The sequence below is a fragment of the Porites lutea genome, chromosome 7 (assembly GCF_958299795.1).
Source record: "Porites lutea chromosome 7, jaPorLute2.1, whole genome shotgun sequence".
NCBI classification, from domain to species: Eukaryota; Metazoa; Cnidaria; class Anthozoa; order Scleractinia; family Poritidae; genus Porites; species Porites lutea.
In genome coordinates this window covers 14,933,366-14,959,514 of record NC_133207.1, presented here as the reverse complement: position 1 = coordinate 14,959,514, position 26,149 = coordinate 14,933,366, and the positions used below count along the sequence as shown (strand labels likewise).

The following is a 26,149-nucleotide window of genomic DNA, read 5'->3' as shown; positions in this document are numbered from 1 at the left end:
AGTGGAATGCAGATGCCTGCTCGTTTTACGCATTTCACATGTGTTTTACAGCTCATTTACGCTCTCCATAATAACGTATAATATAAGCTTATGCGTAGATTCTTGTAGTGGGACTAATTAACATTTCATAATTATCTTCACAATGAGTGAACCGGAATGTTCATTTATCCAAGGCAGTGGAGCAAATAACCCCATAAAATATCAGAGAACGACGTTGAGTATGGATGACGTTCCAGAACTCAAACCAAGACCGATCGATGTGGATTCTGTTCAAGATCAGCAAAAACAACTAGAAGCGGCCTTTGCAACGGTACTAGACAATATTGGAGAAGACAAGACTCGCCAAGGCCTTTTAAAAACTCCCGCTCGAGCCGCCAAGGCCATGTTGTTTTTTACCAAAGGGTACGAAGAGACGATCGGAGGTACGTGTAATATTTTAATCATTAATTTATCTAACATAGACATAGTTGTCCAGAGAGTATGAAGGACAGAGTCAAACTTTTAGTGTGCTGTTGTTAGATCTTGAATGTCAGCGTATTAGAGTTTTGTCATAACAACATGATATTCCAGTAGATATACATATAGTTGACTGTACATGTAGTTTTTATACATTCTAAAGAATTTCCTGGTCAAATTAGATGTTTCAATACACACATGTTTCAACCTAAGGCTATTTTTACACGGCACCAGACAAATTTTTGACCTGTTGAAAATTCTTGTGTTAAGGTGTTTCGTTCATATCAAACCACCTTAACCGTAAGAAAATTTAGATGCCTAGCTGTTCAAAGTTCCTTGTGAATAGGATGAAAATTTTGAACGGTCCCATATGAATGGAGTGTCTGTTGAAATTTTTCTGCTGGTCAAAAATTCATCTGGAACTGTGTGAACACAGCCAAAGTCAGGAGGAAGTGTGCTCACAAGGAGTTGAACTGCTCGGTGTAAAATCACAAAGAAACCCTATGATCTTCGTCAGTTTTTAAGATAAATAATGAATTAAAGCTTAACTCCCTGATTCATTGTCTCTCAGTTTTGTATCTTCTGTTGATTTTTTGAACTGCAACATAAATTTTCTGACCTCCTAAAAACAAAGGAAATGAAAAATTCTGGTACTAACAGGATGTTCATTAGGTATCAGAGATCAGAGAATTCTTCGTTTACTACACTGAATTCTCCAGCTAATATTCAGGAGCCTAGGACAGTTTTTTTTATTCAAACGTGGATCTGCTGTCAGAATATTCTCTGGTAACGTTACATCTTTCTCCTGCTACTACAATTCTTAATGAAAGGATAAGGACATAATCAGTAATCCTACCGGGCATAATGGGATTTTTGGATGAGACAGGAAGAGAAGACAGTCAGGCAACTTATGGTAGGAGTTTATAAAGTCACTGAAGAAGTTTAGTTGCCAAGAAGTGCAAAATAAAATCCTGAAGCGTGGAAATGAGTTAGAGACCTCTATATAAAGTTCTAAAATCAGAATAGAAGGTACGACACTGAGAAGCCACAAATTGCGAAATTTTTAGAAAATCCATTATACCATTGTAATGAAACATTGTTAGTCCAGGCAGATACTCTAGAAAATAGTAAAAACAAATTCAAGACAACTTAGCAGCCCAGATGTCAAGCTGTCAGCATAAATTGCCAGCAGCTTATTCGTAGGACTTGGCCATGGATATTTTAAGTTTTCTTTGATTTCGTGAGTTGCATTTAGCTCTGAACAAGGGTGTAGTAATAATACAAGTAAACAATACACCGGTAATTTGAATCTATTCATCATGTCTAGCTGACAGGCCAAAATTCTAAATATTTATTTACTTATGGCATACTATTATTATGTAAATTACATGGTTGTTAATCATCAATTAAAGTTATCCAAGATGTCTTTACTTTTGTCATTTGTCAGAGAAAGTTAAAAAGCCCACATTTTTTAGTTGTGGCATTGTATTTTTATGCCCTTCTCTTTCCATATCTTTTGTTTTGATCTGCCAGGTCAAAGGTGTTAATTGCCTGTATCCATAATAATCTTATTTTCTTCTTTTGTCTTCTGTTCATTGTAATCTCTTACGTTATTAACTCAAGCTGATGCTAGATAGTTGTGCAGTGAAGTGAATCAAACACAATATCACATCAGAAACCTCTCTGTTCTGTACATTGTATGATTGTTAAGATATTCTTGCATTTCCATAGTTAAAACAATGAACATTAAAAAGACACTTGGTTATTATAGCTGTAATAACAAAATATTTTCACTGAAGTGCTTAGTGGGAAAAAAAAGCAAAGAGGATATTAGTATTTAGTTTCTCTTTGTTTCAAACTAATAAGGCATTAATTTCAACAGTGAGCATTTTTTTTCATTTTCTTTGTTGCAAATTTAAACTGAAATATAATGCTTGACTTGGCAAAGTGTCATAGCATGCATACTAGCATGCTTCATGTGACTTGCTCATTGATTAAAAAGACTTGTTGAGTTTTCTACACTGAGTTTTCTTGAATGTGTTTAGCAAACAAAGAAAGTGGCAGCTGTTTGGATGAAGGTTCTTGACATGATAACCTAATATGGGCCAGATGATTTTTTCAGGTCTCAAAAAAACGAATTCCATCTTGTCCTTTGGGCAAGCAGCTCTCACATTTTCCTTGCCTAAGCACACTTCTTCCTCATCTTAGTTAATAATTTTGTTAGAAGATGACTTGCTTGGGCCCTTGTGCATTGGTCAAGTGTGCTTCAAAAGTTACTTGCCCAGCAAGAATATCTACTTGTCCAGGACTACCAGACCAGACTTTTTTCAAGCACTGTTGGTCACATATAGTAAGACCCCACAACTAAGAATATAAAGGCTAGTTAGCATAAATTTAGCTATTTAGGTTCTTAAATAGGTCCTTTTTTCCCGAAGAAAAAAATACAGTGTAACTAAGAGTTTAGTTGTTCAGCTAATATTCCTCATATAAAACCTGCATACCATTACATTGCAGTTGGAGTGATAATTTAAGGCACCTATGCCTCCAAAGAGGATTCTGAATATTGACTTATCTTATTTGCCCAAGTGTACTGAACAGATTTTAGTAAAGAACCTGTTTCAAATTTAATTCTAAACAGAATCTTATATAGAGGGGTGCTTAACTGGCAAATTTTAACCTAACAGGTTCTTAAAATCCAGTTTCTTAGTTGGAGGGTTTCACTGTACTAAATTCTTTATTGACCAAGCTTGCACAGTCAAGGTGTCTGGATTTTGGCCACTTTCTCTTTAGTTTTTGCATTTTCAGTGACCTCAAATTCATCTCTTTCCATAAAAACTAAAACAAAAGAACTTGATCAATGCCCGGCCATCTTGACCTGTTTGAATCGCAAATAAACCAATAGCATTCATTTCCTGTGTTATATTTTAGATATTTTAAATGATGCTGTTTTTGATGAAAATCATGACGAGCTAGTTATAGTGAAAGACATTGACATGTTCTCCCTATGTGAGCATCACCTGGTTCCATTTATGGGAAAGGTGAGTAAAATGTGTAGTCCTTTGTCCCTATTTTTTTCTTACTTTAAAATCTGTAATATATACAAGTACAGCACTGTTAATTCTCAAATTTATGTTTAATGCACTTATCCAATTTTTTCGGTCAATATAGAAGTGTGGGTAATTCAAAAGGAGCACCTATTTAAAGGGGGTGCTTTTCTGTTCTTCAGAATTTGGACCTCAAGATAACTTTGTCTTGGTTTAAAATGAACTAAACCTATATCATTTAACAAAAAACTGTAGCAAACATTATCTTTCAAAAGAAAACCAAATTTGTGTGTGTGAAGTACAGTGTATAAATTTGTTTTCACTTCCTGTCATCATTACATGTAAGTTCTGTCACTATCCTAATCAAGCACCATTGTCAGAGGAGCTGCATCTTGCACCATGTGCTATCCTTAAATGGTTCATTCTTTAGTGATTGTACATGTAACGCTATTCATTAAGACTTGACTGCAATGTGTACTATATATTGTGCGTTCATTAAGGCTGCAGGGGAACCTGTTCATTAATTAATTCATACAGCAAAATTTTGCTCGTGTTGCATCTTTTAAAACACTTATATCTTTGCTGTTTTAGAGGCGATTTAGATAAAATAAAATTTATTTTTTTTACCGAAACATGAAGGAGTGATGAAATTGTAGGAGGTTTTTTTTTTTTATTTGGTAGATTGTGCCTTACAGCATTGCTTTAAGCCACATTAGAAGTGGCAGATCCAGAGGAGGGGCCTGGGGGACCTGTCCCTCCCTTATTTTTAGACCATACTGAGGCCCAAAAGGCTGAAAAAATTTTTTTTGGAGACCATCCCCCCCCCCCCCCATCTAAGGGTCTGGATGACCGGGCCCCCACTTATCTTAAGGTCTGGACTGATTAGTGCCAAATTGGGAAAACGTGATTTTGTGTCCAGGTTTGCGGATCAATTTAATATATGACAGCATTGTGTGATTGCATTAGTAAATGATTGGGTCAAAACCTCTAGTGTGTCTGACAGAAGTGGATTCAAAATTTGCCAGCAAGTTATAGTGGTTTAAATGAGCAATATCTGTCATCCCTAAATTGATGCCTTTAGAATTTCTCGTCTGTAATTACTCCTCTGCAGGGCCAGCTCTTAAAGTTTTGTATATCTGTGCTGGATTCTTGGACACAAAATTGTTGGAGAAGTCAAATTTTGAGGGTGGCCCGACTATTAAAAACCACGTACCACGCAAGATTTATGTAATATTATGGTTACATGTATTTCCTTCCACGTTTTTAGTTTTGTTTGTAGGCTGCAAGGTTTCCAAGCTCAGATTTTTGAGGCAGAAAATAAATGTGCAAAGAGTTTTGGTAATCTGGTTGAAATTTCTACAGAGTTCCTTATTAATATTGATTTTAAAACCACTGAAACAAGGTTTACTACCTTTCATAGCCTGCTTTTTACTTTTGAATAAATATTTTGTTTGCTGTCGGTGTGCCACACGTGCACATGAACACTTTAGATTATGGGCCCATTTTTATCCACACATGAATATCTCGTAAACTTGTCGAGGTCAGCCATTGTACTTCCTGCATACGCTTTAAAATTTTAGCCCAGTGTGTCCTCCGTGGCTTTAAGGAAGGGTGGGCTGAGGGGTGCCTCTTCCAAGGGCTTCATCTGTGATGTGAAAATTCTAAGTTTGCATATAATTGGCAGAAAATTCTGTTAAAGTACTTATCTTGTAATAATTCAAGGATTTTTTTGTACATTATACAAATACATAATATTTCAATATCATGCTTATTGTCTAATCTTTACTTTCCTTTTCTATTACAGGTTCATATTGGTTATTTGCCAAACAAAAGAGTAGTTGGATTAAGCAAACTTGCTAGGTAAACCCTTTTCCAATGATATGAAGATCACAATGTAAAGTATACCATAATATTTTAACAATATTTTTTATATACAGTCGACTCCCGATAATTCGAACCTTCAAAGAAAATAGAAAAAAGTTCGAGTTATCAGTAGTTCAAGTTATTGAGGGTAAAATTATGTAGAAAATGATCTGAAGGGAAATGTAAATAGCTTTGAGTTAGCAGGAGGTTCGAGTTATATAGGATTCTAGTTACAAGATTCAACTATATTATTCTTTTCATTCATCCAGACCCTAAGATTAAGGGGGGCCTAGCTGGCCAGCCTGGCCTATAGAATGTTTTTTCTCGGCTTGCAAGCTTCAGTTTAGCCTAAAATTGGGCATAGGGTCCAGGCTCCCTTGGCCCCTCCTTAGATCAGCAGTAGATCTTTTACAGTTTTTTAATCAAACAGATGCCCCAGATGCTCATTCAAGCATTTATGGTATATTGGACTAGCCAAGAAATTTGCTTTTTGGTATCAGGGTGCAAAGAAAGTCAGTTTTACAGCCTGTCATTTGGGCAATAGCTAGCATGTACTGGCCCACAAGTCATTTCAACCAGCCCCAAAAACCTTTTTGATTAGCAGGATTGATTACAATCCTTCAATCTGTAATTTGAATTTCCCCCAAAAAACAGCACCTGCCCGTCAGGCAAGTTAAGAACAAAAACCACTAGCCTGATAGCAAAATCCACTAGCCCTTGGCTATCAGACACGACTTTCTTTGCATGCTGGGTTTCCTGTAAAAGTTTTAGTAGCTACCAGCATGATATGCCAAATGAAATCTTTATGACACTGCTATTATGAGTTGTAAGGCCAAACTGCCACTGCCAATAAGAAGCTAGTATATATACAGTACCAGGACTTGAAACATGATGTTCAGTTTGTTAGTGACACTGAAAGGTCATTGATGAGCTCCTTAGTAGAAACAAGACAAATACAATTTTGTCTGGCAATAAAATTATGAAAATACAATTTTTGTATTTTTGCTTTGTTTGTTTTGTTGCAGGATTGTAGAAATGTTTAGCCGCCGGTTGCAAGGTAAGTTGTAGCACCTTTATATTTTAAATATGGCAGAATTGACCAAAATAAGAAGTAGTTTATTTTCCCACAGTGTTAAACAGTAATGATCGATAATAGTAGAGGGCTCCACATGTAGCTGCCAAAATGTCCCCTGGCCACCTTGTTTCCTTTTTGGATAAGACATTTTGCATGGAGCCCATCCTACATTGTATTTTTAAACCATCAAGGGTCAAATTTAGGACTTTTATATTTATATCACTACATGGTAACATCAAAATTAGTTTCAGTAAGTTTGTTCACAACTCTTGTCCAGAGAAGGGGGGGGGGGGGGGCGATGATGGGGATAGACCTTGAGTCCCATGTGACAGAGATAGACGCTTGGATGATGATTGCTTCAGGTCGTTTCTAAAGAGATATGTGGAAAGAAAATGAAATGCGTTCCTTCTACACTGAAGACAGAATTCAATTTCAACATGTTTCAATTAAAACAAATACAGCTCTCAGCTGTTTCTGGTAATTGGATGCTTCAAGAGAGGGTAATGCCTGTTTTGGTAAGGTCTCTCTTAGGGTAGAATTAAGCCTGAGTCAAGTACACCCTGATTGGTCTCCTTTCATGGTTCAGTTCTGATCTTCCAACAAGAGTCCCCGATTGCTTTCGTCTAGGGGTCGACCCCCCCCCCCCTCCCCCCTCATCCTGCTCACATGCAGAAACCTGTGATCACATGTTAGTTTCTTAACAGTTAGTTTGAATTTATTTTAGTGCAAGAGCGTCTAACAAAGCAAATTGCCATGGCTTTATGTGAAGCTGTAAGTCCAGCTGGAGTAGGCGTGGTGATTGAGGCAACGTAAGTTTTTGAAGTGAGATTGTTTAATACCCAAGTAAAATAAAGTTACTCTTAGTTTATTTTTGCTCACAATTAATTTCCCAAAAGTCATCAATAATATTATTGGCTATAAAATTATTGTGCTGATGTATTAGCATCACTTTGCAGCCACTTTGAAATCTGGAGTAATAATGATGATATTGAAAGTGATGATGATGATGATGGTTTTTTGAAAAAATAGAATGTCACCATGAATCTTCACTTGGACATCTTACATGCTAAGTGACAATCCTAGATAATTTATACATAACTAAAACATCCAAACAACCTACTGGTGACAGGCAAAGGATTAAGTATGATATAATGATAAAATTACAAAAGTTAATAAAAAGTTCACTGTCCCACTACTTCGCATTGGTGGACATAGTTGGAAACAAGCTCCTCCTGAGTCTGTCACAATTCTTCATTTATATCAGAAATTTTTGCTATTGTACAGTACTGAACCCCACATATAAGAACCTGGATTTTTTAATTCAGCCTTAACAGGTTCTTATATAAATGGTACTTAAAGCAAATTTAGACTAGCAAGGTTCTTAAAATAGGTTCTTATATTTTCATATGAATTTCATTTAAATATATTTTAAATATCATCTCATAATGCAATATAAATCATTTATACCATACAGTAATGCCTAAAGGCAGTACAGTGCAGGTATGTCCTTAACAAAACATAACAAACAAACTCATAGTCAGTTCTCTGAAATGCCATTTCAAAGTTGATACCAAGAAAATCTTGGGACAAAAACAGTACATTCATAACCAGTTCCACTGATAAGAAACAAACTTAAAATTTTAGCCTTAATGGGTTCTTATGTGGAGGGGGCTTAAAATGAAAATTTTAGCCTAACAGGTTCTGAAAACCCGGGTTCTTATATGCGGAGTTTTACTGTATAATAAAATGATCATGTACCTTGCCCCTAGTTAGGGGAGGGTACAATACAAACAGGAAAATAGCTCAGAAATTGTGGTTAATGTCTTCAAGCACATGATGCAATCTCATCTGGTATTGAGGCACCAGAAAGCTGTTACAGCACGAGTTTCACTGACAGTTAGAAAGTTCAGGATACAAAATTCTAGTGCAGGCCATTGAATTTTCTTGATCTTGTTGGATGGTAGCCAGAAATACCGTACTCCGAACAGGATTAGAGTACTCAAGAATCGAGCAGATAAGGAAAATATTATAGATGACGATCAGGTAGCAGTGATGGACAGCAGAGTGGGAAACGTGGGGGATGATCATTATGATCAAACACTTTGCTGAAGCCAAGCAAGCTGACAAGGTGTAATTCCACTTGATGGACAGGAGCCAGTTGTGCGCCATGTCAAGTGAACAAAAGGAGGTCAACTTCCTTTTCAGACAGACCAACTGCTGAGGATGAAACTTGTTACCAACATGAACAATAATCCAATAAAGCACCATCCAAGTCTTCAAAGACTTAAGTGAGACAGGAAATAAGCAGCAACGGTCAGAAGTCTCCTTTGAGCCCATTCAAGCATTTGGTTTTTGAATAATTGCCGAATCGTTTCACACCCTGGGCATAACATCCAAAGATAAAGATGGAATAATGTCTGAAAAGGGGATGTGTGCAGCTCCCCTCATGCCACAGACCAATTCTCCATTAACTACTGCTACGTAAAGAACAGATTGAATGACAAGGGAAAAAAAAGACTCTGCTCTTTCACCCCTCAGTGGAACAGAGCCAATGTTTGTTTCAAGATTTCTATCAAATGATAGTTTTGTCCAAGGTGACTTTTTTCAAAGCTGATAGACCTGCTTGGTAGAAATCACGAATGAGCTTTACTTTAGAACTAGCCTTTTATTAATTATACTAGTACACTGTATTGCAATTTTATAATTTCAACAATAATTTATGGGCAAAAAGCCTGTTTTTTTCCTACTCTCTTTATGAGCGAATAGACAGCAAACATGCCAGTGAGATCGAATTTGTGATAGGATACTAACTAGTAAAATTTTATTTTAATTTCAGGAACTAATAGATATTACTAAATACATCCTTTAAAAAAAAACTTTGTTAAACATTGCATTGCAATATTTCTGATTAATAAAGCTGTTTCTATTGATTGTTAGGCACATGTGTATGGTGATGCGTGGAGTACAAAAGCCTAGCAGTAAGACTGTCACCAGTTGTATGCTGGGAGCTCTGAGAGAAGATCCTAGATCACGTGATGAGTTTCTCACTCTGATCAGAGATCGTGGCAGATAATTTAGTAGACAGACAGTTGGGAAACTAGGAATATTCTCCATTTTTACATAGACCATAATGCACTTTGTTTACCTCCCAAAATTTTGCATAACCATCATTTTCCAATTTCTCCTGGGAATTGCAGTCATCCCCAGAGAAATCAAAGACAATGATTATGCAAAATTTTGTTGTTTGAACAAGTGTATTATGGTATATGCAAAAAAGGTGAATAGGCCATTTGCATTATGACGTCTTTTAACTACTAAGACCAGAATTCATTTTGTTTTTTCTTTCATATTTGAATTTGGTAATCCCAGTGAGGCCGTTAGGTTACAAAAGCCCTAATTTGCACAAGAAAGAAAATCCTGAAGGATTCTGGTAGTATTAGTAAAGGACGCCATTGTGTAAATGGGCTATAGGACAATAAATTTTTATTGCCCCATGACATCATTTTACTACAACTACCAGATTCTTTTGTTTGTTGTTTTCTTGTGCAAATCAATAAGGCTGTTGTTTTTAGCTCTCAGTGAGATTGACAATTTTGAATAGGAAAGCAAGCATGAAATGAATATTTCTGGTAGTTGTAGTCAAATGTCGTCATCGTGAAAATGGACTATTGTGTTCTTCGGGCAATATGGTAATCTTATTTATTTATTTATTTTCAAGGAAAAATAAGAATTGGGGAAATTGCGCCGAGCACTTTCGCATGGTATAATGATGTTATAAATTGCTGTTTGCTATTTATCAGCAACAAAAACAGTAGTTATAATAAGACTGAATATTTTACAAATCATTCATACTGCAGTATACAGATTAAGATATTTTAAAATATTTTCTCTTAATGCAACAGCGCTCATTTGAAACTTCTTGAAACCAGTTAAAGTATTTTGAGCAATATTGGAACATATTTATTGGAGAGATATATGTTATCTGAGCAACTTTTTCTGTTTTCTTAAAAAATGATGTATTTTGCTTTTTGCACTCCAATATTTACGACTGAAATTCCATAGATAGGCTATGAAATTAATTTGTTATAATTAATACAATCATTTGCGTGAGAAAAGCTCATTAGAGTCAGGGGCACCCAACCACTGTTTTCTGTAAAATATCTTTTCGGAGGAGAAAAATTGCCTAGAATTTTCTATAGCTTGAGGGAGACTAAAAATTTCTAGATGGCCTTTCCATTTATGTAAAATTATCGAAGCTTCTCTAATAAATTCCGTACGATTTTCGAAAGCCGGTTCAACTTTTTCTCATTTCACTCCCCAGGTTAAACTATTTTTCTTCGAAAAAGGAAACCTAAAATTTTCGGATTCGGAAATGCAATGAAGAGAGGAATCGGGAAAATCCTCACTTTTTTAAGGCTTTAAATTGCATCTAGAATTTTCGTGAAAATAGTACTGAAGCCCTTGTAGTATCAAAAAGACTCAAGTTACCATAGGAAGACCGAACAGATACAAATTTCCTAGCGCCACTTAGAATGCATTTCTAGAGATCTAAAAGTCAGAAAATTGCTCTGGATAGCATAAAAAGTGTTTTCAATGCATTTAGGAGGAAACCGTCGTTGGGTGCCCCTGTAGAATCACTGATCAGCAATTAGTTTTAAAAAATTATTAAAAAATGTTTTTAATATAATATGTATGTCACGAGCACAGAATTAATTCGAATCTCCTTTTACTTTAATGATGTTTATCATTTCATCTCTAATAGATAATATTTTTTTCGGGAATTAAAGACGACAGTTTTCCTGTAACTCGTGGCTTAGCTAAACGTGTATGTAGTAATTGGACAAACTTCCATAGAACAAAACTCTCCCGCCAAACAAAAATAATATAAATTCACCTTCAAAAGCAACATCCCACTAGGATAAAAAAACGGTTTAGCTAAACGTCTGAAAATTACAGTTTTGTTGTTCAGTTAGTTGGAATAATGTTACCCTACTTTTTGGCTTCATTGCCACGTGAAACGCTCCGAGAATATAAGAGTATTTTTTGAACCTGTGACCAATTTCCTCTTTTGTTTGCTATTTCAAATAAAGGCTGTTTGGCTTTATTTTTTTATGGTGTTGCATTGTGGTATGTAAAGACTGAGGGACAGCAAACAATTTAGTTGAGGTAAAAATGCCACTTTCAAGGTGTTTCTTGGGCGAATGATCCGAGTGGTACGTTTCTTTTTCTCTTTTTTTCTCTTTATTTCTTCTTGTTCTTCCTATGTTTCCGCTTAGGTCGCGAAAATACCGCATTTCGCTGTCACTATTTAATTTCGCAATTTTTAGGTAAAAAGGAACAAAAACTGTTCTTTCAGTTGTTGGCTATCGGCAAAGTTCTTGTGTAAATGGGTTAAAGTACAAAATAAGTAGAAGCTGTTTTGCAAGATTTGGAAGAAGCGTAGTTTACAAAAATATTACGAAGCAAAGGAATTGAATATCACTGTACAATCCATCGAAGGATTGACCCCTTTAACAAAAACTAAACATTAAAGCCAGCAAGTCCATAGCTTGCAACTACTCCAAAATGTGTAACGCGTTTCTAAAACAATGTTTACTTACGTCTACTGAACTGTGCTTTTAGCGAGAGGTTCTTTTGCGACTTTTTGAATTCCGTTCGCCTCGAGGGATATTTCGCGTACCCACGTTTAACCTTAGTGCGGGCTCTATTTCCGTTTCGCGTTAAAATTTCTGCCTCCAAGGCAGTTCGACCACGTATATGAAGACAACGTTTGAGGGCTGTGAAAATTGGGCCTGATATCAGAGGTTTTCCCACGTTAGTCTCTGGCTCTTCTCTCTCTGCAATTAAAAAAGGAAAAAAAAAAGTTTGGACTCCTATCTTGGAAATTTTGTTATTACAGCTGTATACGTAACAAGATTGGTCAGGAATAAAATCGCTAAAGGTTGAGGAGAAATTATGGAATTGAAATCTCGCCAGATGCGTCGGAGCACTTAACTTTAATCAGTTTACGCTTTGTCCTTTTTATGTGCTCATAAATAGACCATGTTTAATTTTAGGCACCTAATATTTAAAATATTGAATTCAAATTGAAAATAAACCTGTAAAGAAAAAAAAACATGTTTTTTTTTTTTTCTGACAGCTTTATCAAGGTACAACGAATAACAAAAAAGTGTTTAAGTTCTATTAGAGCTGCTACAATTTGGGCTACTCTCGGGTTATAGCTTCAAAAGTCGCGTTTTTCCGTAAAATTAAGAGCGAAAGTTGCTAGTTTTCCTGAGGAACGTACTGCCCCATCATACTGAAAAAAGCTAAAAAAAACATATTTTGTCCTAATTTTTGTAAACTAAAACCGTATTTATTGTCAGTGGTAATCTCGAAGAGACGCCTAAAGTAAGGTCCTATTTCTTTTCTTTTTTATACAGTCAGAAAATATTTTCATTCCTTCTGGTGGGTAATGCTAAAAGGTATAAGTGTACCAAGTACTATCCAATCTACAGTTTAAAATGTGGGGAAAGACTTTCAAGATTATCTGTTGGGTTTTTTACATAATGTTAAATCTTAAATTATTCGTGGTTTGCCTAAATTCTGGCCTGATATCAAACTGTTCAGACAATAGTAAGTGAAAATTCAAAGCCGGCGTCATAGGCCTTGCGTTTTTGGGTGTTATTTGATTATCTTCCCGGTATCCCTCAAAGATAAATGGTTGTAAATTTTTGTTATGATGGATATTTGTGAACAGAAAAAGCTATTGATTGCAAACCTGATGATTAAGCGCCTGAAATAGAAAAAATAAAGAAAATCGGTAGGGAATCGTGTGGGCGAGTGATTATGTGCTTCTGACTCCCACAAATAAAAAGGAAAATCGTTACAAACTACGTGAGGAAAAGAGTTCACGCGGAAACAAGGGTTCTTGCCAAGAATGCTTCACCCTGCATTTATTAAAACGATCAAGCGTGTTCTGTTTGCTTGATCAACATTAAGACCTACAATGAGTTGCTGTATTCGGGCTACATCTTCTTTTTATCACAAAAGGAAGCACATGATAATATGCAAGCATGACGTCAATCATACGTCAATGTGACGTCATTGCTCTTCTGGATACAATAACTTGGCACTTCTTTTGAGAAATGGCGAAAAAATGACACGGAACTTATGAGGGGACATTTCATGTCAGTATTTCCCGCATTGACATCCACTTGGACGAATGCACCAAGAGATGAAAATTCTGCCAAATGAGCGGTAAATGTATTATATTTACAAAAAAAATCCAGTGATTTCTATCGAGGATTTAACTCCGTGAATTGAAGGTATCATTGCGACTTGAAAGTTATCATTTTTATTATAATAACAGATATTTTAAACATATATATCACAAGCCTATATTTACGATAATTACCGATATAAGCATACTCGATAAATCTACAGTGATATTTGCAATGTTTTAAAATAATTTTTCTTAATTATCATAGTACTTTAGAAACTTCAAAAAACAGCTATGACCAAAAATTGAATTTTTTAAAATAATAATAAAATAGCCTATTTTGCGGAGTTTTCCGCCGAAGTTTGACTGATTTAGTTCTGCATCTGCACGTTCTTGACAAATTCGAGGCACGAAATTGTGGGCAATAATTTTTTTAATTATACCTCAAAAATTAAAGAAAACTTTCCCGTGACGACATTAGTTTAATTCAACTGTTCCTCAATTTTAGAGAATTCGAGAATATTTGGATAGTTTAGCCGAGTTCACGTCGGCATTTGAAGATGGCTGTGGGCAGCTGGCAGGTGGTTCTAAACTGACTAGATTTATGTTCACATTTAATATCATAAACAACTAAAAGCGAAAATATCTTAGGTTAAATGCTTTTCATTCAAGTTCAATAACAGATTACGCTCGAGTAGCCGAAAGGAAAAATTCAATATCGTATCACATCACGGTAAACCGGACAATTAACACCCCCACTAAAACGTGGAAAGTGTTTTAAAACGAAGTTTTGCCATCAGTTCGTTTACTTAACTGTTGTGACGGACTGTTCTTTCAGTTGTTACAAAGTTCAAAAGGTTGTTTCCTTTTGTGTTTTAATTTTTCACTTTTAACCATGGTCAGGGAATTCAAGATCATCTAATTTTCTAGAAAAACTGAGAAATTTTCCCTCACAGTACTTTTCTACCAAATCTGGTTGTGCTCGGAAAGTTGTTTAACTTTCAGAGAAAATTTGAAATTTATGTTTGTATTAATTTTGAGCCTATTTTAGATGGTTACTACGTGCGAAACAAAAATAACTCTTATAAGCAAAATGAGAGAGGTCAATATAGATATATTCAAGGGTCCTCAATATTCCAGCGTAATTCAACCCGAACTCAAATGTGTACACAACTTATAAGATCTCAGGTAGAGGATCAGGTTCGCCCTGATGTGTTGAGGAAAGAACTTAACTGTCAGCTCCGTGAAATAGATATATTACATTTTGTTTCCTTCGCAGGCCGGGAGCACATTGAAAAAGACTGGCTTTGCTTAGACTATTTGTAACAGTTCTGCTCGACTGCTCAAGCTCTCGAGAACTATCAAGAAGAGATTCAAGCTCTCCTATGGGATTTAAGGACGAGTTTTTTAAAACGGCATCGCGAAAGCTTCAAATTTCACGATTAGTTTGCCCCTGAATTCAACTGAGTCTTCGAATGTCGTCTCTTGGCGTTGCTTACTTTGAAGCTTCTCCATCTTTGTATGGCAACAGAGGCGATGATGCTAGAAAGGCTTCATATATCTACCCAGGAAGGCGGCCGGCTTCGCCGAAGGTTAGTAAAAATATAACTGTAATGCTTAATTTATGAAACAAATATCATCACTTTACATTAAAATGTAACAGTTAACAAAATTTCATCAGTTCATACACTTTTAGAGCCATGGATACACATTAATGAACTGTGACTTGAAACTGAAACGGCCTTCTGACACCATGTTTCAGAGATTTATAGTTATAGCATTTTCTTTCAGATTTGAATATTTATTAAAACTGTGTATTGTCATCGATCCCATTTTAGAAACAAGGGAATCGTCGTTATTGAAAAGCAAAACTTGCCAAAACGCTGAATTAGCAACATTCAAACAATATGCATATTCGAGTAACTTCGGAACCTTTCCCTCAAGCAGGTAATGCAAATCAATGCGGAAAGAATTTAATTCGCGGCAATTAAATATTTTTTTACTTCAGTATTTATGTAGCTCGAGTCTCGAGAACACGTTGTTAAGCTACCAATGTCCTGTATTTGCCCACAAGGCGATCTGCGAAAACCGCGCACGAAGCGAAGAAAAGGCCGAGTTTTCAGTCTGCCTCTTTGTGCAAGAGTCTTGGGTGAACTCGACGTTTCGTTTTCTGAAATTGAGGTGTCTGGAAAGACCTCTTTTGCAACCTCCGCTGTAGTAAAAGGTCCCAGGCTTTTTTATTAAAACATTTCCTGGCATTTCAATTACCGTTAAAAAAAACAGCGATAATCTTGAGAGCAGTTAGTTTATCTAAATATATTTTCATCTTTTTTCTCAAAATAGCGAGCTACTACGTTTCGCGCGCCAACTACAAGTTGTTTTGACACATATGGCGCCTAGAAGTCTGTAATTTCCTTTCCAAACTTTTTGCGAATTGTCAGTTAAAAGGTAAAATTCCAAAACATTTAGACTTAAGTTGAGAAGCTGGAAGGGGCATGCAAATGATTGACGGCTTGATCATTCACTTGCTAATCTTAAAGAACAATTGAGTAATCCCGGCATTTCGGTTAAAATTACTAGTTACAATCGAAAGACCTCATAGCTGCGGGAAAAAAAAGCTATTTTGAAAATACTGTAGATGGTGGACGAAGTAAAAACATTGCTCCTCTAAGCAGCGGATTGTTTTCAACCTGTTTTTAACACGATTATAAATTAATCACGTTTCGTCAAAAGAGGGTTGCCCCTCTCTCTATATATACGTGACATATTACGCGTGCCCCGGGCAGAGTTCACTGATTTTCATTTAACTTTGTTGTATCTAAATTTTCCTGTTACCACCCTTCAATTAAGGAACCTACATCTTTGCATCCAATTTAAAATTATAATAAACAATACAAGAAGGGAAAACCTGCTCAAAATTTTCATTATAACCAGACTTGAACCTATCCTGGGTTCCAGAGGATATTTTTGTCTTATCAATGCTGATAGTTCGCGGCGAAGCCGCGTCCACGAGGCGCGAAGCGCCGAAGAAAAAAATTAAAATCAAACTGTAAGCACGGTTTATTTCATATTAGGTATTTTGAGAACCGACCTCTAGGCCCAGGGTAACTTGAACCTCGTACGAACTTCTAGTACAACCTGGGGGTACTCAACAAAATGATATACGTGAAGGCTCCGCCCCTAGGTCCAACTCCTTACATACCTTTTTATATACCATTTTGACAGAATGGTACCCCTGTCACAAACTGTAAATGCACATGAATAAATTACTACTAAAAAGAAAGTTTCCTTGTCTTTTTCACAAGCGAGATCAAAATGACAGATTTCCCCACCCTTTCTTATACTTTAACTAGTGAAACCACCACCCTTTAATATACCTGAACCCTGAAAAAGGTACCCCTTTTGGGTGGAGTATCTCCGTAAAGTCCTTTATCTGGAGTACACCCCCCCACCCCTCAACCCTCCTCCGTGGCACATCTTCTGTGATACGTGAACTGACTTGAGCGTTGACTTCTGAGGTACGGAAGAGGTTAATATAAACAGGGCACGTTCATTGTCATTTTTCTATACATTAAAGAGTGATATGGAATAAAACAATCTACAACAGACAAAAGCAGCTGGTTTTAACTAGCGACTTGATGGCGCCTGCTTATTCCTGAGGGCTAATATTAAGATTATCCGTTAATGGGTGAAGAATATAATGGCTTTTCGCCAAGTAAACACTCTGAAATCACGCTACTTTACATTTACAGAAGCCGATATGCACGTTTTAGGTATGAGAGACGTACTTTATTAATCTCCCTCTACTCAACCAATCAAAATTAATCACCGGCCATCACAATTGTGTCAACTGTAGCGTGCGAAAACATGTTTTCGTAGGCTATCACAACTGACGCGCATCGTGCATTCTCGATATAGCGAAGGACCAGGAGACTGGCAAAATTTGTTCGCTATAACGAGGTTCTCTTTTCATATAATTATTTTACTGTTGCAGAGAAAAGAAAATCGTTCGTCATAGGCTGGGACTTCGTTATAAACAGGGTGGCAAAAGGGGGTAACCTATCACGCATCACGGCGATTATTTTTTAAACTATCACGCATCACGGAAAAATTATATAAAATATCAACTACTTAACAAGTATCCTATATATTATCATTTGATCTGAGGACATCAGAGGTCGAGGAACTAGAAAAAAGGACAGGAAGTTGGTGTCATAACTATATATCTGTTTTTAATGTCTCTGCTTTTAGTGTCAAATGATAGGGACCATCACGGAAATTTCAAAGGAAAATCACGCGTCACGCATTATGAAAATAGTAAATCACGCATCACGCTGCTATGCCCGATCACGCATCACGTTGATTATTTGGGTCTCATCACGCGTCACGGAAACGCCTATGCCACCCTGTATAAAAAGGTTCGAGGTTCCACTGTAAGTAAAAAGAAGGTCAAAGGTTCGACTCCTTATAGACCACTGTTGTTCAAAAGACGGATAGCGCTATTCACTGGATAAATCACTACCAACTGGATAACTTAAGGTGATTCCCTGGTTTTGCACTGCGCATCTCTTACTGCGCATAACAAGATGGCCTCCGTAAAAAAGAGCATGTGAAGTAACATTACTAAAATGAAGCTGACCGAAGAGAAACGCTATTGCAATTTTTGCTCGCGGTTGTTTCTTGTCGAGGTGAGACTCACTGTGGTGGGAATGTGCATAACGTAAGCAGTACGCGTGATGCTGAGTTCGACTTCCTCACGGAGAACCTCGTTAGTGGATGTTTAATTTGTGCCTATTCACTCTGATTTTCATTTAAACGTTTTCTTTATCACATTGTGTCCTAAATGTGATATCTCGATGTAAATTCCGTAAAAACGGATTTTTTAGTACTTTCTTCCCCTTTTCGCATACATTCTAATTGAAACTCGCCCCAGTCCTCTCTCAAAAATCAAGGAAAATGCATTTGGTGCGCACTTTCTGCAGCTCTACCGCAAAAACGAGTACGGTGAGCCCCATTTTTTATTTCATGATTTTAATAAGGACAGTGCTTCCTTTCGGTGAGAAAAAAATTGGCACAAATCTATGTTCAGTTTTTTGGCAAGTTTACTAAATTGTACGGATTGAGCTATCACGTGTCGAATAGCGCGTGTCCAATTTAATTCTACTTTGGAGCGTAAAGTAAAAACAAGGGCATTAAAAGGCATTTTTCTAGTACGTAAGTGGATAAACAATACATTAAAGTCAAATTCTGTGCGATACCATATGCATCATTGAAAAAATCTTTCCTTTTTGTCTAGTTTTGGGCTGCGCGCGGTTTATGTCAAAGGGTCCAAAATAGCCGTATTTGTCGGCATTGTGACGTCAAAACGAGCACGGTGACCCCCACTTTTTATTACCTTTTTATCATCTTCTTGACTTATTGCATCAGTGTACCAAGTTTCATCTAAAATCTATGTTAGGTTCTTTAACTAGGGAATCACCTTAATTAGTTTCTTTAAGACTTATCCATTGGATAGTGATTTACCCGGTGGATAGCACTATTGATCTTTTAGACAACCCGATGCCAGGAGTTTTTCCCAGTCCCCTATCTCTTTAGGCTACATTCCCGCCTTTCCGCTCCGTAGTCTCCGAGAAGACTCTGTTCGGGGGAGGAGCGCAGGCTCATTTCCCGAACAGCGGCTGGTAAAAACATAATTTTCAATAGGAATAGTGTCTGTGTAAAATCCAAGACTAAGATTTTTAAAGACCTTTTTACATTTTGGCATTTTGTCGACGAAGGGTCATTTCCAAAATTTTTCGGCCTTTCCAAGCGACTTTTCCCTCGAATGTTTATGACCTTTCAGATACAAAGTTCGTTATCTGCAGGTCAGACTGGTTCCAACCAGGTTACGGTTTGTGTTGGGTAAAAGAAAAAGGGGGAAGGAGGCGAGGTAACTGTTCACAGCCGGGGGATACTCCCTATAATGGCCAACACGAGGAGGCTCCGCCCGAAAGAGGTACCTATTTCAGGCTTCGGGGTGTATGAAAGGGTAGGGATTTCTATTGTTGAAGTGTATGAAAGGGTAGCGGGAAATCTGTCAGTTCGGTCGGTAAAATGACCCATAAGGGCTAACAGATGTATTTTACGGCAATGAAAAAGTCGAGAAAACGCTCTGTTTTTGTGATTTATTCATATTTGAAAGACAGCGCATTTACGACAATTAAAAGAGACGCAAAGTTCTAATCTAGGTTTTGGTAAAAGGGGTACAACTGTACCTTTTTCCTCAAAAATGGTATATAAAGGGGAAAGGGGTCTGAGCCTCTCCGTATAAACCTTTGTTGTTCACAGTCCCCTATTGTTCCGTACGATCGTCGAGAACATGCGCTTACAGTTTCTGGCAGCCATTTTGTAGACAGTCATCTTCAAGCTAGACGCGGTCAAGATGGCCGCCTGTTGCGCTCTTTCTCGACGATCTTTGCTCTTGTTCTCGACGGACTCATCCTCGGAGACCCAGGGGCAGATAGTGGGGGCGACAGAGAGAAGAGCCCCTGGGGACAATGTCTTAGCAGACCAGTTGCAAACGGTCGCCGCCGTTCTGACTTCTGATTAATGACAGAAAACTTTTGTGTTTTTCTGCCGAATCAGAAGGCAGAACGGCGGCGACCGTTTGGAACTGGTCTGGTAAGACATTGTCCCCAGGGGCTCCTCTCGCCGTTCTTTACTTTTCTTATGTGCCATATTTTTCCGCCCGTTTAGACTTTCCCTCGCTCCCACTATCTGCCCCTGAGTCTCCAAGGATGCCACGGACTGTGAACAGTCAACAGGTACGAGAACAATGAACGTGAGGTTTTTGCCGGGGGGTTACTTAGGTTAATTTTTGCTGGGTACGTGCGGCTGGCCTCTCAGAGCCCCTTACCCCATTATAGTCTATTCTGTGGCCAATTATAGACCCCGTCTTAGTCAGTTTTGGGCAAATATGTAATTTTCGCGATCCCAACATAGTCACTTTCTATTTACTTATCTACCTTAAACTGAATGAAGAACACTTCACTTTTCACCCACACCTAAAGTACAAACATTCTGGTACGTTTGCTAACCGTAAGTACGAAGAACTGTCTTACGCCAAAAATCAGAAAATGTGCACCGGACCCCATTCTAGTATAAGTCTATTGAAAATGAGACCCCATCCATCGGCACATCCTCATTAGCCTCTTATAAGGAAGTACCCCCCCCCCCCCTCCCCGGGGGGTTTTGCCTTCTCCACCAACCCTTTGCCAGTTCCTGCCTTTGCGGCTTCTTCGAAAAAGGGTTCTTTCCTCTCAGGAGCATTTTGTGTATTATGTTTGACCTAAAAGAGCAATATCCTCTCTTGATGTAGCCCCTTTTAAAAATAGAAATAGGATAGTAATTAATGGAAAGCAAAATTGTCACTCGCATTAGGGCCTGTCCACACCAATGCGTTTTCAAAAGTGTGCGCATCAATCGATTCGCGTCCACATTACCGTTTTGATGAGTTTAAGACTTTCCACACTAAGGGCCTGTTTACAAGGAGAGCTAGACAGGGTTACCCTTGTGGAAGGGTTACCCTAGCAAGCGGGTTAAAGTTAGCTCTGGTTTACAAGCAAATTTCACAGGTAGGGTTAACCTATTACCCGGGTCAACTTTACCAGCTTTGCTGACGTGTTTCGTCATGCGTGACATTCTTTGCAATGGTCGAAGATTTGAAATATTAATCCTGAAGTTCTCTATGGAAAACACGTTAAATTCACGAAAGAAAGGGAAAATATTATCATCGTAGACAGAAAATAACTTTTTATTTTTCAGATGTTTATAATTAAGCTCAGAAATTGGATAATACCGTTCAAATTGGCACGATTGCTGGTCACCCATGCGGTCGGAAAGTTGACCGGGGTAGGCGAGTTGTCCCTAGTAGAGCGTTTACAAGGCAGGTAGGGTAACCCTCTTGCTACGGTAACCCTAGCACTCAGTTAGGGTTACCACAGCAGGTAACCCTACCTGCCTTGTAAACACGTCGGGTGAAAAAAGAAGAAATATGCGAGTGCCAGGGTAACCCTCTTGTTAAGGTAACCAGTCAACAGGCACGTTGTGACTTAAGCTGAACTCTATGCGCATGCTTCAAACACGCAAGGCCTAAAGGCATCGAAATGTATGCGTTTTCAAACAAAAACCCATAAGGGTGGACACTGATGCGTCGTCTTCTAAGTCTTCTCTTAAATATAAATTTTCATTTTCAAAACGTGGTTTAGAATTTTCCATTTCGGCTTCATAATTTGGAAAAGGCCAAACATGAAGGAAAGGCACGCACTGTGCCAAACAATGCTCTACTCTAGAATTTACCCCACCATAAGCGGGGATAGTTTGTTTCCATTTTCCTCGCATTTATGTCTTGGAACGTCAATGTTGAAATCTGCAACTTAGAATCCAAATAAGACTACCGTACTATTTCATTTATGATATCGAATTCACAGACAAACATCTCTTGTTAAGTGTCAGTACATGCTACTTATTCTATGAATCGTGACAAGTTCGACACATAAATTTGGCGCATGCGATATTGATCAGTGTTATTTGTGTCACTTTCATGTCTTGCTGGGCACGCGAGGTTTTGTGTTGATATTCCAAGGAATATTCTGGCTTAGACGGCGCTTCTTTGTGAACTTCCGATAACCAGTAAGATTTACTGAAGTACAAACGCCCAGATTCCAAGACTGCCTGCTTAATAAAACACCATGGCCATACAATGTACAGAGAAAATGCACCAACAAATGAGAGCAATTCATTTGTTGTAAATGAAGACCAAATAGAATGACAATGGACCCGAGATGTTTCTTCGTAGATGAAGGTGACCCAAACGTAAGTCGTGTTCTTTATTCTTTTGGCGGGAAATCATGATTTCCCTCCACCAAGCCCAGTATTGAACAAGTTGCAAGTTTAATTTTTTAGTGCACGAATTCAAATTGCATTTCATTGTTTTGTGAACTCAGTCGAAGCCAATCCCATATGAAGAGTACCTTTGCCTAAAGAAGAAAGGTTTTCTTAAAGTTTCATAACAGGGGCAAAGACGTACAGCAACTAGTATGATCCAGTCTTAAATAAGGGGCAAGAGATATGGCGAGTTTTCTTAAAATAGCATGTCCAAACATACTACGATGATACGATAACATTTAGACATATCTTACAATTAACATGAAGATAAGATAAGAGATATTTTTGACGGGTTCAGTGAAACTGTTGGTCGTATACAAAGTTACTCTGGGGAGCTTCTGAAAGAATCGTCCTGCCCCTAGATTTATACTTTAAACAACTCTTTCGAATTTTACAGAGCCGAGTATCCGTTTTGTAATTTTGGTGCTCGTAATATGTAAGGATAAGCAACTAACTTTAAAAGTTCAAAGGAAATGTATAGATTTTAACATACACTCTTGACTGTACATAGATATTGTCTCACAAATTAAGTTAAGAATTCACAACGCTCCTTCACCGACCACGTGCGTTTGTGACAAAAAAGAAATAGTAAAAAAAAAGGAAAGCATTAGCGATTGGCAAGTACTTATCTTGTTGTCAAGACAATGGTTTTACTCATCGGTCTGTCTGAAAACATGTCTGACCAGTTATTGACGTTAAGATGACAGAATTGTCGAGTGTACAAAAAGCAATATTTAACTTAAGCCAGAAACTGACAGTTCTGTCAAGGATATGTTTCCCAACCAGGAATGGTTGTAATCTCTCGACTGGCTTTGTCTGGCCTTGTGCACGTGGCGTATCAGTGGCGTATGTCATGTCGCCCAATTAGTGAATAACATTTTTACTTGTAGATTAATATGTCCACTAAGTTGTACTTCTTCTTCAGGCCAAAATGGGGAGCTTATGCAGCGACGGCTGCGAAAACATCACTTCAAAAGTGTGTTTCTCCTCGCTGCTTCAGTTACACTTTATCGCGCTTATTCCATCTTGTTCGAATTCATTTCGTCAATTCAGAATTGTTGACGAATTCTTCAGTCGGGGGTTGAATTCTAATGACTGTATCAAACTTCAGGAAAAAAAAAGAAACAGAAAGTCGTTGTCTTGTGTTCACCGTGTCCTCATCAAAACGTGAAATTAGGCTGTTTCACGTCATCGGTTGTGTAGCGACGACTAAGAAATGTATCAAAAAGCGTGATGCACGTGTAGAGCTGTCCTTTTGCTTACAAAAATCAGTCAACTGTTTTTTTTACGTTGTCGTTCACCGTCGTCGTCCTCGTTTCTTAAGCTTAATGGGTTTTTAAGTTGAGTTTTGATGCTAAGTTTAATAGGCCAATTACCTTTCGGACCTATATCCACCCTTTCAAAACTGTTACAGTTAATCTTTTGTTCAATCAAACCTTCTTTCGTTTTCGTTAAGGCTTTTCTTTAAATTAAATTATTAAACTTAAGATTCAGACGTAGAAATATAAGAAAAATCGCCAAGCTCTATTTTACAACCCTGCAAAAAGTAAATAGTTGAACTTTCCGGTATATATGCCAAATTTTCCAGAACGTTTGGTCGAAATACAAATAGAACACTCGGTTCAGGTAGAAATTTTGGGAAAAAAGGGGTTGATCAACCGCTGGAACTACAAAGACATATTTTGACCTGTCAAACCAAAATCAAATATTCTTGTTTACTGTGAGGCCCGCTTTACTGGCGGGAAGTAACCAAAATGACGGGCACTCCCATGTGGTTTTTTAAGACCTAGTGGTGCTGTAGATTTACGTACAACTTATTCTACAAAGTGAATCGTGAAATATTGCGACTTCTGTCTTCTTATTTATTTTCAGGGCAGCTTTAATTGAATTTTTCATTGAGGATATTTCTGGGTCAGTTCTTTTGATAAAGTAAATCCGGAGAATGTATATTGAATAAGCGAAAAAAAAAGACTGAATGACAATGAATGAGAAAGATATGAACCGTTTGTCAAATAGGTCGGTCCTTCACTTGTTATCTCGTTTTCCTTGGTGTACCAATGGTCTCTGACTAGATGGCCTTGCAAAATGTAAATAACCTATAAAACTGGGCCAATTTTATGAAAAAAAAAAATTGCCTAATAGGTCAGCCAAAAAACACTCTGGTGCTAAAATGCCAACGAGGTAAGCTTGTAAAGTTGTAAAAGGAATATTTATTTTTGTTAGACATCTGACGTGTTGGTGACATCACACCTCGATCTGTTTTGTGATTGGCTAAGTAATTTCAAACTCAGGAGCCGAGTGGTAATAACTACATTTCGTATTGCCAGACCATTCTTCCTCAGGTTTCAAGATCAAATCAGTACAAGGCTGGTCTAGCCTGCTGAAATATTGTTTGGAAATACATCACCCGTTATTTCAGGTTTACAGTAGACCATGAACTTTAAGTTGTTTATTTCAAGAAAGTACAGCTGATTAAGTCCGTTGTAGACAGGCATGATATTCGTCCACGATTTTTTGCATGCAGTATATTTCAGGATCAAGGCGGATTGCCTACGGGGAACTTGGCTACTTCACTCATTCAAATTCTGAGCGGGTGATGTAGCGATTTGTTAGAGGCAAATTTACGCGAATCGACTCAAAAATTTGCTACAGATTCAGCCTTCTGTCTTTAAAAAGAGCTGCTTCGTTGGCAAAGCTAACTCCCTTGAAGCTCCATGACCACGCCCTACCTATACCCGTAAGGCTGACACAGGTCTCTTGACTGACAATAATGCTTTGCTTCATAACTACCCCGGAATCTAGTGGTTTGTGTTTCGTCTTGGATGTTTGGATAGACTGCTAGGAATTCCTTTTTCCACAACTCATTTCGCCCGCTTTTACTGATCTGAGGAAAAAGAAAGATTGCTTGCGAATATTCCTGTTGTCGTTAAGTTGTTTTAACAAGGCTTTATCACGCTATGTACTCTTTTTAACGAGCTAAAACGTGTCCGCGCATCAATTGAATTCCACTAATAATGATCCAGTTTTGCTATTTAAGAACATATTTAGGCACTGAAACTGCTTCCTGTCGTATGTTGGTACAGACGGCAAGGATGGATATGGATTGAAACTTGAAAAAATTGGGTCAACTTTTCCAAGTTTTAATGCTATAACTACAAAAATCACCAAAAATTATTACGGTTTATAGTGCTCCGTGATAAAATTTCTTTTGTACCCTTTTCATAACTCTACAGGAAAAGGCTAATTATATCGGTTAACATAGTTTCACGGATGTGCATGTGAAACAGGAACTTTTGAGTCTGGCCATGCCACGCATTTTCCGCTGGAACTTGCGATAAGCACCACAAAACACCTACGCTCTTCTGCCAAAATATGCAACTGAAAGGGGTGTAATATCAGTGTATTATGTATGCATCCGGCAGCTTTGAAACTATATGGAACTGATCCAGTTCCTCTCATGGCGCTTAAATCCCGGGGGTACATGATCAAGAAATTTTTCTTCGAGGAGGCTCCACCCTTAGGTCTAACCCCCTACCGTTTTTTTGATACCGTTTTTTAGAGAAAAGCCACCCCTTTGAATATGCC

General features: G+C 37.6%; 2 protein-coding genes across 5 annotated transcripts in view; both read left to right on the top strand.

Moving 5' to 3' along the window:
* Nucleotides 1–104: 104 nt before the first annotated feature.
* LOC140944975 (GTP cyclohydrolase 1-like) lies at nucleotides 105–11,487 on the top strand. Its single transcript, XM_073394086.1, has 6 exons — nucleotides 105–422; nucleotides 3,385–3,494; nucleotides 5,305–5,360; nucleotides 6,389–6,420; nucleotides 7,163–7,247; nucleotides 9,376–11,487. Exons 1-6 carry the CDS (start codon nucleotides 143–145, stop codon nucleotides 9,509–9,511), a joined length of 699 nt encoding a protein of 232 aa, XP_073250187.1. The 5' UTR covers nucleotides 105–142; the 3' UTR covers nucleotides 9,512–11,487.
* Nucleotides 11,488–13,540: 2,053 nt separating this feature from the next.
* Nucleotides 13,541–26,149, top strand: part of LOC140943606 (protein Smaug homolog 1-like) — a 36,752-nt gene continuing 24,143 nt past the window's right edge. Inside the window, exons 1-2 of one of the 4 annotated variants that reach the window (XM_073392720.1) lie at nucleotides 13,541–13,677; nucleotides 14,919–15,231. In XM_073392720.1, the coding sequence (XP_073248821.1) occupies nucleotides 15,115–15,231 (117 nt within the window). In that variant the 5' untranslated portion in view covers nucleotides 13,541–13,677; nucleotides 14,919–15,114. Of the gene's footprint in view, nucleotides 13,746–14,743; nucleotides 14,828–14,918; nucleotides 15,232–22,228; nucleotides 22,493–26,149 lie in introns of those variants that run through there. The other 3 variants (XM_073392718.1, XM_073392721.1, XM_073392722.1) reach the window with 3 other exon arrangements.

Bases quoted from the DNA above. Each gene is read 5' to 3' on its own strand.
- LOC140944975 (XM_073394086.1), top strand. From the start codon at position 143: ATGAGTGAACCGGAATGTTCATTTATCCAAGGCAGTGGAGCAAATAAC. The intron at 423-3,384 runs GTACGTGTAATA...GTTATATTTTAG, and splicing joins GTACGAAGAGACGATCGGAG to ATATTTTAAATGATGCTGTT. The intron at 3,495-5,304 runs GTGAGTAAAATG...TTTCTATTACAG, and splicing joins TGGTTCCATTTATGGGAAAG to GTTCATATTGGTTATTTGCC.